We start from the raw sequence: 14625 nt of genomic DNA, 5'->3' as shown, positions 1-14625 counted from the left end.
CAAAGTAACTGACTATATTCACATAGTTCCGTCTAAATATTTCATGCTTTAATCTGTTATTCATGCATTATGTGTGCATTACTAAAGTGCTAACAGGACATATTTGAAGAGGAGGCGGCAGTTTACTCTGCAGCAGTGGATAAAAACTTTAATCTGAAGAGAGCCGCTGGTTCTACAGGCTTTAGGTGAATGGTGGGATTGAAGAAGCTTGAAAATGCTGATCTGCTCCTCTCTTCCTTATCCTGTGAGCTCACGGCTGTTGGTTCATATACAGTAAGCTGTGAATATGATGGTGAACATATCTTTATGTCCACGCTTCAGCCTTCATAGTCTAAAATGTATTGTTGCTTTTTGCTCACAATGATAATAGACATAAAATCTTCTGTAAGTAATTAATAATTGTATTAATTAAACGTAAATGTTCATTAATTTAGCTGAAAGCTTTAGTAAAGACATTTCCGGACATACAAAATTACAAAAATAGTTGCAAAATTTTTTTTTTTTCAGTATTTTCTAACCATCGAAGAAACATTTAGGCCATGATTAGTGGTTATTAAAAAATAAGCACCACAATGGCTTTTAACACTGATAATAATAATTACTAAATTTCTCTTTCATAGCCTTATACTGAAGTCAAATTCCCCCTTAAAATTTTTTTTTTTCTAATATTTTTTAGATTTTTTTACCAATCCTAAATTTTGAACACTAGAGGATGTTTCATATTTGGATTTTCTTTCAAATATTTTTTTTATCTCTCATTTTATTTACAGTATTTCTTAACTTTCTCTTATTGATTGATTTTCTTATTGAGTAATTAACTTTACAGTTCACAAAGTGACTATTATTGTCATTTGTAGTGGTTTGAAACATTATATTGTATATAAAAGAGATACAGTTGATGAGAATTATTAGCCCCCTTTGAATATTTTTTTATTTTTTATTTTTTTATATTTCCCAAATGATGCTTAACAGAGCAAGGAAATTTTCACAGTATGTCTGATAATATTTTTTTCTTCTGGAGAAAGTATTATTTGTTTTATTTCGGCTAGAATAAAAGCAGTTTTTAATTTTTAAATATACATTTTAAGGTCAAAATTATTAGCCCTTTTGAGCTAGATTTTTTTGGAGAGTCTAACAAACCATCATTATACAATAACTTGTCTAATTACTCTAACCTGCCTAGTTAACCTAATTAACCTAGTTAAGCCTTTAAATGTCACTTTAAGCTGTATAGAAGTGTCTTGAAAAATATCTAGTAAAATATTATTTACTGTCATCATGGCAAAGATAAAATAAATCAGTTATTAGAAATGTGTTGAAAAAATCTTTTCTCCGTTAAACAGAAATTGAGGGAAAAAAAACAGGGTACTAATAATTCAGGGGGGCAAATAATTCTGACCTCAACTGTATATACTGTACAAATATAGAATAAAAAATGTGAAGCATCAGAAAAGGTCTCACAGCCCAATATTTTTTTCAAACTAAACCAGACAATACTTTATCTCAAAATAGACGTGGGAACCTATACTGGTCTCACGGTTCGGTTCGGTTCTGATTATTATGCTATTGATTCAGTTCAATTCGATATTTTGGTGCATCACGGTGCATTGACGATGCTTTCCATACACAGTTTTATTTTTTCTTCACAGCACAGCAATTTTTGTATTAAAATGTATAAATATATTGTCCTTTAATACAAACAGTGAGATATTTAAACTGTACCTTTAAAAACTCAAGTACATGCACAGAACAACATGAGCATTTATAGCAAATAAACAAATATAAATATCCCGCTTGCTTTCTCAGCCTTGTCTAGCAAGCTCTTTCTTACACCCCTATGATTGGTCACACGCTCAACAAAAAGGGCTGCGAATGGCTCTAATTACCTAATTAGCTAATGGGCCACAGTCAGAGAGAGAGAGAAAGAAAGAGAAATGGAGTTTGCTTTCATTCTCTCAATCGCTGTGAAATAGGGGCTTCTGCTGTAAGTGTCAGTGATAGACTGGCCAGCAAACACACACGCAGTGAAATTGTGCACAGTTTCTGTGTTTTTAAGTAGTTGGAGCGATGTAAATACTCGCACTCACCTCCCTTGCCATAGTAAGCTACGGCAACATAGTGCATATGAGATAAATGACGTCAGTACATAATAACCGGTTATGATCTATTACTGAACTGATACCGAATTGTCTGCATTGCAGTGCACTGAAGAAACAATTAATTTTGACACCCCTATCTCAAAATACTAAAAATGTTAAATGTTTAACTAAACAGTTTGTTTAACATTAAAGGTTGTTGTGGGATAGAACTGGGTTCCATAATGCAATCGAAACACCTATGTATTACAAACTATATGAAATTTGTTATTTAAGAGATATTTGTTATTGTGTATTAAAAAAAAAAATACACTTTAAATCCTTTTAAAAATTTGCATTTTCAGGTACCTAAAACTATGTTGTCATGTACATGAAAAAAACAGTAAAGCATAAAAAGTTAGCCATTTGCAAGTAAAAAATTTTGCATAAATGCCCCATTTCATTCGATTGTTTGTTCATTTTTTGTGTTCGCTTGTTCGTTCGTTTCATGTAATCAGTTCATAACAATCCTCCGGCTGTGTGTGTGTGTGTGCATGTAATCAAAGTGAAACAGGAATCGGTGTGTACGAAGTTCATGGCGGAATTTGTAGTTTATGTGGCAGAATTGTAGTCCAGGTGAAGGTGCACTTTACCAACGATCTGCAGCTACTAGATCACTGGTGATCATAACAGGTTTGTTTATTTTGTTTGCTTGTTTGTTTGCAGTATGTTAATTCCTTCAGGGTGTGTTTTCATACAAATCAATTGTGTTCACCTGTTCCTTGTTGTTTTTCCAATTAAATCCTATTTGCACATATGTCCTACTTGCATAGATCAGTCTCTCATTGGTTCTGGTTTAAAATATGTGTTTAGTGTTCTGCTTCACATTTCTGAGATCTAGTGTTTGTTCTGTTTAGATTAACAAAGTCTTCTAATATCTTCAATGTGCTTGCAAACCATGCATAATGAAAATAAACTCATTAGGCATGCCAACAGTTCCAGCCTCTATACCAGCAGGTGGTAACAGTCAAAGATAGCCAGTCAAAAGTCCATACATCATACATTGACAGTAGAAAAAATCCACAAAAAAGCAGCTTGTTGTTGAGGGCTCGTCCGATTCTGGCACAGGATTGAAGATCACCATGGACCGCTGCCATACAGTTGGTCTCTTTCCAACAAATGCACAATAAGAAGCCCGAACATCTTGATGAAAAGTACGCCAGTGCGAAGCAGCCAACTCATTTCAATTAGACTTCAGCAATAGCTGTATGTCAGTGCACTGCAGCTGCTTCACTCTATCAGCTGCGCAATACACACAATCCCTAAAGAGGCTTTACCCCCTTTTAATAAAACACCACTGTCTGATATACATGTATGTCAAATCTGGGTGGAGAGATGCAGTTTGGTCCCTCATGCTACAATAAATGCCACCCGTTCAATGGAAAAGTCAGTCTGTTAAATCTTTGCCTTTCCAGTGTAGAATTGTGCAGCATGAATTGTATATATCTGTTTAAATTTTGGTTGTTGAGCAGTTGAGAGCACAGTACAGAGTAACAATAATGATAGGAATTATTAATTTTTATATTTAATTAAATTTAATTAGTCATAATTCATTAAAATTAAGGAGCAACTACAGAGTGCGTACATTATATTGTATTATATTTGCATTACTGTATCAGGAATGTTCAATTTCAAAAAATGTTTATATTATATTATATTATATTATATTATATTATTTTATATTATATTATTAATTAGATGATTCCTGTATTTGGTAAAATTTTACAATAGTCTTCCATTAGCTCATTTTAGTTAAAGGGATTTTAGGCCAGAAATTAAAAAGTTTCCATCCAGCGTGTGAATTTCTTTTTCTTCAGCTGTGTATTGTGAAGCGGACGCTGACAAGGCAGTGTGGATCCAAACGCAGGTTTCTTAAACAGATGGTCAGGCAAGCAACAGTCAACACAGGAGCAAAAAATGTTTACGGGCAATCCAAAGTCATGGTCAATAAGCAGGCGAATGGTCAGTACAGGCGGGCAGCAAGCAACGTAAACAAACAAAACAAAGTGAAGGGCAAGGCAAGGAAACCGCGTCGTAATGTTCACTAGACAGCTAACAAGACTCAGCACTGAGGTGTGTGTTTGTGTGTGTGTGCTGTATATAAAATCCATCTGATCAGTCCTTGAGCAGCTCCTAGCTGTGTGAGTATAATCAATCATGATCTGGAACAGGTGTGTGTGTGGTGCATGACTGGATCTTGTAGTCCATTTACCAGCAGATTTGTAGTCCGTTAGCAATCTGCACAGGCTGGATCGCTGTTGATTGTGACAAGCTGAATATTGAATATGTATTTAAATAAAACTATTGGTCAATAGTTACCACTTCTGAGATAAAAAAAACCCACAAAAACATACAAACAATTTTAAATTAATGTCCGTGGCTCCTGATGACACACCGAGGTCTTATGAAGCGAAGCGATTGGTCTGTGCAAGAAATTGAACATTATTTACAATATTATTAGCTTTAATACTAAGCTTGGGTAAGCAGGAAAATTAAAAGCTGTCAGTTAAAGACAGAAATAAAGTCTACAACATTTAAAATATTTCATTTAATCCTTCATGATTCAACAAAATCAATGTTGAATTGTATTTATTCATAGTGATGTGCTTGGACTAACGTATGCGGCTACATTTATACTTACAACAATACACTCTCATAAATATCTCAAATTTAGGATTATAATGTTTTAAAACTGGCTGTTTGAGGTTCAAGCAATGCTTTCATGAGTTTAAAAAAGAACATGCACAGCTAGAACACCTAAAGCAACACATAACACATAACCATCTCTAATCTGCAGTTAGTCATCCCACAACGATGCATGTTTTCTTTTGCTCTAGGTAATTTTTTATATACGGGTCAGCTTGTTTTCTGTCTGAACGCCTATACAAACACAGACAGACCTTGCACAGGGTGGCATCCCTGCCATCTCCACACACACACACACACACACACACACACGACACCAAATGCCATGGTAATTATCAGTGGCACTGTGACTCTCTGGATTGAAGCGTGTTCACAGTCTGCCGTAGACAAACCATCCACCCACTCCCAGATCCTATTAAAAACAGACCGTCCAGACACACTATTAGCGCACTGTATCTGTGTGCTTATGATGTGCCATTCTGCCATCAACAGACTGACGCTTTAATCCTCAGCTGGGTGTTCTTGCCAAAGCCAAATCTGATAACAATTTATCCCTCAGTCCATGTCTGTTCATATTCTCTGTCAGACAACCATGATTTCTCTCATTTCTGGTCTTGCAGACAAAAAATAAAATTTCTATTAGTCTAGGTCTTCAGACACCTGAGCAGAATCATGTCATGTTTTAGACCATGTCTACACGTACATGGAGATTTTTGTAAATGCCGTTTTTCGGTTCTGGTTGGCTGTCAACATGTTTTTCTATGGTGTATTTTGGTTACGTTGGCTTGCGCATTTTGTAAACAACTGAGATTGCGACACATCTGTCATCACCTAAAGGAAATGATGGCACAGACAAGCTTGAAACTTTGGATTTGCCAGGTCAAATGACCACACAGCAAGTTCATTGGTCCCACTTTATATTAAGTGTCCTTAACTACTATGTGCTTACTTTAAAATATAAATACAGTGTACTTACTGTGTTCATAATGTATCAAAAAACACGTGCTCTTGAGGTGGGATACTGGTAGGGTTATTGACAGGTTTGTGGGTATGGGTAGGTTTAAGGTGTAAGGAATGGTCAACTGTGTAATTATACACGTAATTACAGAAATTGATTTCAGATGTAATTACATGCAGGTATTTGATCAAGCATAAGTACAATGTAAAAACATATATTTAGACATTAAGTACATTGTAACAAATTATTAATTCAGTGTAAGTACACATTAGTTTAGGCCACTTACTATAAAGTGTTTTAGTTTGTCGATAACTAATGCTAAGACTAAACTATTGGTCAAAAATAATTGTCATTGAATTACATTAAAGAGCCGCTATTATGCTTTATAAAAGATCATGTTTTGGTTTTGGGGGTCTCCAACAACAGGCTGATATGCATGCACTGTCAAAAAACACTTTCATTGACTTATAATATGCATTTATTTTTACCTAATTATCCTAACGACTCCCATATGACTTGTTCAGCGATTCACTTGTTCCCAAACCCCTCCTTAGCGAGATGCTAATCTGCGTTGATCAGTCCAATGACCCAGTGTAATTGGTCGACTGGGTTTAGCACAAGAGACAAACACAGACAATTGACCTCGCCATGTGTGTGTAGGAACAGCTGATGGTGGCCATAGCAAAGGCAAGTGGCAGAGGATCATGAGTTCAGAAATGCATTGAAATCAGTATAGGAAAAACGTCACATTTTCAACGTGGTTTTGGATGCAATATGTAAATAGCCCATACACATTTAGCCGGAGAGATACAGTACAAGCACTAATCTATAATAGATAAGTGATTACAAGCCGTGCGGCACGATTACAAGTTACAACACACTATTAAATACATATTTTACAAACTACAGAAAACCAGGCAAAAAATTTAATTACACTTGCATATTATGATCTGGAGGAACAAGAAACTGGTCCATATGAACTGTAACAGTTACCGATAAAGTCCGTCAAAATCTGACAAAGTCCCATATATTATAGTCTCTGCTGCTCCTTCCTTTAATAGCAAACGACCAACGAATCCCACACTGCAGGGTAGGTTATTGCATCAATCATCAGAAAAATTATGGGAATAAACACAGCACTAGGTTGGCTACATTGTGGTATTGTTGTAAAAATGAACTTTAACCCTTTATTCCCCGCAGCTGATTACTGGCAGTGATCATCATCTTCGTGTCATGATCAGTCCTTTGATCCCCTGCGTTCCGCTAGTGTCTGAAGGGAAAGGCGTGTTCACATTTTAACTGATCTGGCTCTATATATTTTGGTGATGTACCGTATTGACATTGACATGTTCAGGCAAAAGATCCAAAACCAACACAATTCATTCATTTAACTCTGAGTCGACAATTTTGTTTAGGAATCAGTAGTTTTAAACATGGTGAACTTTCAGATTTAAACCTCAGCTGAATGTTTTCATTTAATTTGTTCTGTGCTACACACTGCATGGAAGGTCATTTTCAGAAAGCCAAAATAGGGGCTCTTTAAATTAAAAAAAAATTACAAATGAAAAACTGAAACTAACAACAGTCAATGAAAAACTGAAATAAAATATTTAGCAAATATGAATGAGTGTTTTCAGAATTAATAAGCAGACATTCTGCGGCAGGAATGCAGCATCTTGTCTCAAAATCAAGATGTAAAATTCATAATAGAATTGGCGTGATGCTAAGATAACATTGCAATACTCTTTGCAAAAACAAAAATATTGCAATGCACAAAGTATTAGTGACGTTTTTATGTATTGTTATCTTACTCCTGTTTTAAAAGTTTGCAGTCAGTTTGTTCAATGTTTTTTGAAAGATGCCTCTTTTCTTCAGTGATTTTTGTATATTTTTTGCACACAATGCATTGCTGCAACACACGATAAAAGGCATCTATACATGTTAAAAGGTGTTTTTTGTCTTAACCATCAGCGGAAAGTTTCTATTTTAGAAACAAGCTGAACAATAGCATAAACTACAGTGGCATTGATCATCTCAGGTGCCAAGTATGTGCTTTATTCTGTTTTAAATGTTACCAGTTAGTCTGAATACATATGCATACTGAATACAAGGCATTTATTTTCATACTGAAAGCTGCAGCAGATAGTTTACCTCACGTCTTAAAATTTATAGTTTAAATGGATAAGACCAAAGATCAGAATATAAGAAGATCAGCCCTCTTAAAACTAACTCCGTGCAAACCAACAACATCAGTCATGCAACATGTACTTTTAATAATGTTGCTGATGTTTAATATTCATTATTTACATTAACGTGGTTGGACAAACCTGTCCATTTGGTTTAAAGTGCACTTTTCTGCCCTTCTGAATGTTTTAAATGTTTCTATCATGTTGCGTTTGGTGTGAACAGCCAAATTGCTTATCACTGAAATTGTGTCTTATTAGAAAAGAATATTGCTTACTATTAAAACTACAAGAAATTTTGCACTTTACTAAAAAAAAAATATTTGATTTGATTATTTATTTACACCACAAATTAGGCAGCATGGAGATGCTGATAAAAAAAATAAACTGTTAAAAGAGGGTTTTAAGAATTTGAAAATGATACCATTATCATCTCAGTGAAACTATAAAACCATTTTTTTAAGTTAACATCATGCATGTTTTGTATATGTTAATTACCAAGCATGTTATTTACAAACATGTGAAAAAACAAAATGAGCATTGAGCTAAATAAACTCAAGACATTTAAACTAGTAACTAAACAAGGCACAGGTGAACACAATCACAGAGTCAAACTAAACACAGAAGCAAAGAAACCATTACCTAGCATTTGAAAAACAGACAGTACAAACTAAAAGTCTAAAGAACAGAAACCAAACATGACACTAATAAGACAGGATCATCATTCTGCTAACCTTATTTAAACATCAAGACATTCTGCCTAAAAAACATGCACATTTTTGCAGCTTTTCTGCCTAATTGTTTTACAATGCATAAATTGTCTCAAGTTATCACCAGGTTTTCTTGTGTTTGATAGATGCACAGCTATTTAAAATCCTGGTCAGAAGAAAACAGAAGTTTCATTCCTCAAAAAGAACCACTGAGAGGCTTTTGTCTTTCACAGAAAAGCACAGCAAGATTGACGTTTTCTTTGTGAGGCTGTGTAAGTTACATGTGTACATGACTAGAAGGACAAATCAAATCCAACAGACTGAATACAATGATGTACTTCTGGAAAAAAACAAGGTGACACCAAACAAAGATGATAATAGATTGCTGAACAAAAAAAAACTTGAGTCAACTGATGTGCCTATAAAAAAAAAATTAGCATGAGGAGCCGGTAAAGACATTAATTTCTCATCTTCTGTAATTTAGAAGGCCGTTTTGATGGATGAAATGACTAATGAAGACTGAGATCTCACCTTGAAGCTGATGTCCCCTTTCTTGCAGCACAGGCAGGCGAGCATGAGGAAGACAAACGTGAAGAGGCCAGAGAAAGAGACGGCCACCACTGCGAGAGACGACGGCCATGACAGCTCACTCAGCGGAGAGCCACCTGCGGTACAGAAAATACATATTCAGGGTCGAAAAACAATACTGGACTCCAGAGTTCAGGGCACGGAAATCGCTGACCATGTTTAAAAGTGAGTAGGGTTTTATTTCTGTGGTGTTATATAGACCTTAAATGTCCTGTGAAGTGCATTTTTATTCAATGTTGTGACACAACTGAATTCTATCCTCTTGTTAAGTCGTGACGTATCAATGACGTATGAAATACTGTTTCCGGGTCCAAGCCGCTACTCATTTGAATTGAGAAAATCTTTGTTTATGACCACTTTTTTGTTTTTTCATACATTAAAGTAAATTTTATATAAAAATCATAGTGTACACATCCGTCTCTGGGCTTGCTGCATCACAAATACCCAATTTTTAACAATTTATAAAAAATTACTTTCTGGCCCTCTAATATTAGGCATGGACATATATATTGCGATCGTGATTTTCGAAAGGAATGCATCGCTTTGTAAATGTTTATTATTACCATTTGATGAGTCTCCCAATACAGTTTGATATAGCGCTTGGACCCGGAAGCTGCTCTGCATGACGTCACACTTAAAGGGCCACGAAACCCCCTTGTCACAGAAGGGTGTTTTCACACCTCTAGTTTAAAAAAAGTCAGGAAAGTGGGTGTGTCCAGCTCTGTTTAGGTGGGAGTGTCAGGGGAGGGAAAGAGGGAAGGTTTTGCATAAAAGTGGAGTTTCCATTTGAGAATGTGCTGATTTTCACAGAGGCAAAACAAACACAGACGCATGGGAGATAGACAGTAACTGTGTTGAAATGGACAACAGTAATCAAATTATTTGCCAAATTATACATTTTTCAACTTTAACTGCAGTTTGAACTTTTATTCAGGAACATTTAATGCTTGCCCCCCACATGACAAACGAGATATTGTATGCGAGGAACTACTGGAAGAGTGTAGTTTAAAGGAATGTTTGATACTGCACATCAGATAGAAGGAAAAAACCCTCCGCATTTCTCTGTAACTTAGATGCATTCGGTAGGTAGCGTCAGAAAGCCGTGTGTGTATAGACTATCCTGTCACAAAACGCAGCAAAAAGCCTACATGACGGCAATTTTTTTGAGTGTTTACATTTGGAGAGCAGCATTTGCAGAGGATCTTTCAGTCTATAATATCGTACTACAATATTATAGTGATATTAACGTACTGTTAACTTGGTAACTAAATCATTTTGACTAAGGTATGTCTTAAAAACTGAAAGAGTACTGCGATACGAACTAACTTTGCCATCTGAATAAACAAACATGGAACACCGATCACATGCACTTACCAAATCTGTAGAGACAGGACAATCAACACAAACTGGAGCCGTGTCATTTTTAACAGGAGGCGAGCGGTACTGCAGATTTCACCATTTCCAGATGCGAAAAGCTCTCGGGTAAAAAAAATATTACTTACAAACATATTTCTGTCGTGTGTTGTGTGCATTGTAATCCATGTGCTCTCATAGCAGGGAAATGAAAACAAAACCTTCATTGCAGCACATTCATAAACAAAACACTGACAAACCGTGTCTCCAAATTCTTGTTGAATTAATGCTGCACACTCAGAGACGTCACAATGTACTCGCAGGTAGAGACATCCACTCTCCACTCTGAAATACATGGAAGGATCTAATCGCCGTGACGCAGCTTCAAAAATCAGTTTTTGAATGAATAAAAGAATTTGCTTGAAATAACACAAAAACCTATTTTCACTTTTTTGTGAAATATATGTGTCCTAATAGTGTTTTTAGCAGCGTGGGACACATATATGACTGTCAACATCTCAAAAAATGTGTTTTGGTTTTTCGTGACCCTTTAACAAGCAGATAATAACTGGACATAGAGTATCTCATGAACACTATCAGGATTTAGTATGGTAATAAATAAGTATATGGCAATGTTGATGTATTTGGTCTTGATGGTATAGATCTGCTACGCTACTGCTGCTTTGATTATTATGGCAGAGCAAGTAGAGAGACCTGCTACTGCCAGTATACTATACACAGACATGTCGTCTGCGAATTTAACACACTGCTGTTGCAAATATAATGCATATGTAACCCCCGTAGCAGATCTAAACACAGGTGGAGCTGGGGTGGAGAAGGGTGTCTGAAAATGTAAAATGATCAAAGCAAGTTATGGCTGCCGAGGTGACGGCAACCAATTCTCTGTGCCATGTAGTTAATGACGCAGGAGCAGTTTAGGTGACCTTTCAGCAGTGGTGTTTCTCAGAAATTGTAATTTACTAAATAATTTAAAAAACGTGTACTTTTACTTTCCCTTGAGTACATTTTTAGTGCTGTATCGGTACTTTTACTCCACTACTTTCCTTCTACCTGCAATCACTGTCTATGGTGATTAGCTAAAGTAGACAGGAAAGTTATATAATACTATATTTTAAATGAGCATTTTTTAAAAGTACTGGGTAGTGCTGCACAGCATTGGAAAAGTCTGATATTTTATATTTTATTTTCTTACGATAAATATTGTGATATGAATTCTTACTTTGCTTTGTTTCGTTTCCAGTCCAAATATTTAAATATTCTTAGATCAAGTAAATATATTGTTTTGTTTTCAACTTAACAGAAGAAATAAGGCAAAACAACTATCTGCCAGTGTGCTAAGTAAAATAATCTTGTTTCTGCTTTGAAATGTAGATATTTGAACTAGAAACAAGACAAAAGTCCAGAAAAGCTTTTTATTTAATTATTTATTTATTTTTTGCATAAATCGTATAAATGCCTTATAAATACTGTGATTAAATATAATTCTGTAGTTCTTCGAAATTGCATATCTTGCAATGTGACTATTGTGAATGTGTACCCTGTGATATCGATACTGAAACAATATAATGTGCAGCCCTTGGGTTGTAACTTCATTATAAATGTTTAATTCACAGATACATTTATAGATATTAAAGCATATTTTACTCTGTTATTCTGTTCCACTTAGGAATACTTCACAATATAGCTGAAAGCAACTACCTGCAGACATTGAGGCTTATTTGTGGCCAAAATATAAATATACAAACACGTTGGAAAATTTTAAATTATTACAGAGAAAATCACTTTTTTTCCCTTTTTATCTTCACGAAGATACTATCGGGAGCTATTAAAAGCTGATAAGAGAATAGCACAGGTTATCAAAATGTTTCGTAACAGCGTGTGAAGCGGCGTGTGGCTGCTGTCAGTAATTTGATTTTGTGGGCAACGTATTTAAACAGATCACTTGTCCATGAAGGAACATGATGAAACCGGTGCTAATGGAGGCTAAAGCTGCTTTTCGTATTGCAGTGAATCACTGAGACGCAATCTGCATGATAATGAGGTATAGGGTTAAAAAAAAAACAGATATGAGATGACTCACTCTTTATTCAATAATGAAGAGCAAATTGCATCGTTTTATCAGTTAATGAAGTGAGTAACAGCGATACTGATGTAAAAGTAAATTCAGGAAATGTGAGATTGTGCAAATGAGCTTCTGAGTTTCACTGGCTGTATATACTAATAAAAGAAACTGAGGAAAAGAGAATGCAAACTTAATATTACAAAAATACAGATGGAATTCTGAAGAGTTGTTTGCAGAAAGAACTTTGACAGAATGCTGTGGCAAGGTACAGGCACAGACAACAAAAACAGCTACATAATGTTCAGAGCAGAAAATTCCAATATTCTGAAAGGTATAATAAATAATCTGATGGGTGTTTTGAGCTGAAACTTTACAGACACATTCTGGAAACACAAGAGAATTTTCTTAAAAATTTGAAAAAGGTGTAAAATAGGTACCCTTTAACATGGTTAGCATGTTTCTAGCATGATCCTAACATGATTACTATTGCTAGCATGCTTCCTAAAATTAGGCTTGGGCCATTTTAACATTTTGATGGTATGAAAACCTCGGATAAAAGTATCACGGTGTCAAGGTATCACGGTGATGTGATTACTGCTCTAAAAGAAGTTCTTTTTAAATTTCTGGGTAAAAACAAAACTTTTTCCCCTTCAAACACAACATATTTTATTTTATGAAACATTTAAAATATTTTGGAGCAGTAAACATGTTAGGATAAATAATTCAAATAAATCACTGACTTTTGTCTTCATTAGTTTCAAGAACACAGATTTCTTTACAACAAAAAGACAATTTTGGACATTTCTTTGGATATAAAGTAAGCCGTTGCACTGTTCAGGTTTATTGCATGGTTGGATGTTGGTTTATAAGTGATTAGTTTTTCAAATAGCTTTTAATATGGAGGGTCCTTTTCTGCTGGAGATACTGTTGCCCTAAATAAAGAAATAAAAAAGTAGTAAAAACCTTGAAAATGGTTATCTTCCTATGCCTAGCATGATGTTAAAGAAATAGTTCACCCCAAAATGAAAACTGTCCTAATTTACTCTCCCTTTACTTGTTTCAAACCTTTAAGTGTCTCTTTCTTCTGTTGAACACAAAGGAAGATAGTTCAAAGAAAGCTGGAACTTGACACACAGTTGTTTTTCCTACTGTGAAAGTCAACAGTTACAGCTTATTAGCTTTCCTCAAGATATCTTCTTTTGTTTTCAACAGAAGAAAAAGACTAAAAAAGGTTTGGAACCACTCAAGGGTGAGTACATTTTTTATTTCTGGGTGAACTATCCCATGATGCTAAAAGGATTAGCATGCTTTTTCACAAATGAACATTTCAGCAGTTCATTGTTAAAGGCTGAATACATTCACCAGAAGTAATGTAGGCTATAAAAGAACTACACCACAGTCAAATGACTTTAACATCACATCCAAAAGTTATTTCATCTTTTTTGTATCTCAACATTTCAAAACGTTTGTAGTTTTTTTGTTTATTTTGTAAGAGTATAAACACAAAAAGGCTGTACAGAATATTGAGTATTGACGCCACAGCCATATCACCCTGCAGCCCAAGACTGGTTACTCACTGAAGCTAAGCAGGGCTGAGCCTAGTCAGTACCTGGACGGGAGACCACATGGGAAAACTAGGTTGCTGTTGGAAGTGGTGTTAGTGAGTCCAGCAGGGGGCTTGCAGCCTGTGGTCTGTGTAATGCCCCAGTATAGTGAAGGTAGGGCTGTGACAGTAACGGATTTTCTGTTACTGCAGTGATGAAGCAAGAAATCATGTGGTATGTCGTTTAACCGCGCATATATATATATATATATATATATATATATATATATATATATATATATATATATATATATATATATATATATATATATATATATATATATATATATATAAATATAAAATCGCTCCACAGAAAATAAGCATTTTTAAATATCTTTTTTATGTATCTTTAAATATATTTTATTT

The 14625-nt window shown here is 35.0% G+C and overlaps 1 protein-coding gene across 2 annotated transcripts in view; it reads right to left on the bottom strand.

Moving 5' to 3' along the window:
- Positions 1-14625, bottom strand: part of aatka (apoptosis-associated tyrosine kinase a) — a 126872-nt gene that overhangs the window by 41061 nt on the left and 71186 nt on the right. For both annotated transcript variants that reach the window (XM_056454132.1, XM_056454133.1), the window contains exon 2: positions 9164-9297. In XM_056454132.1, the coding sequence (XP_056310107.1) occupies positions 9164-9297 (134 nt within the window). The remainder of the gene's footprint in view (positions 1-9163; positions 9298-14625) is intronic.

The sequence above is a fragment of the Danio aesculapii genome, chromosome 3 (genome assembly GCF_903798145.1).
Source record: "Danio aesculapii chromosome 3, fDanAes4.1, whole genome shotgun sequence".
Classification (NCBI taxonomy): Eukaryota; Metazoa; Chordata; class Actinopteri; order Cypriniformes; family Danionidae; genus Danio; species Danio aesculapii.
This window is presented reverse-complemented; position numbering and strand designations above follow the sequence as displayed.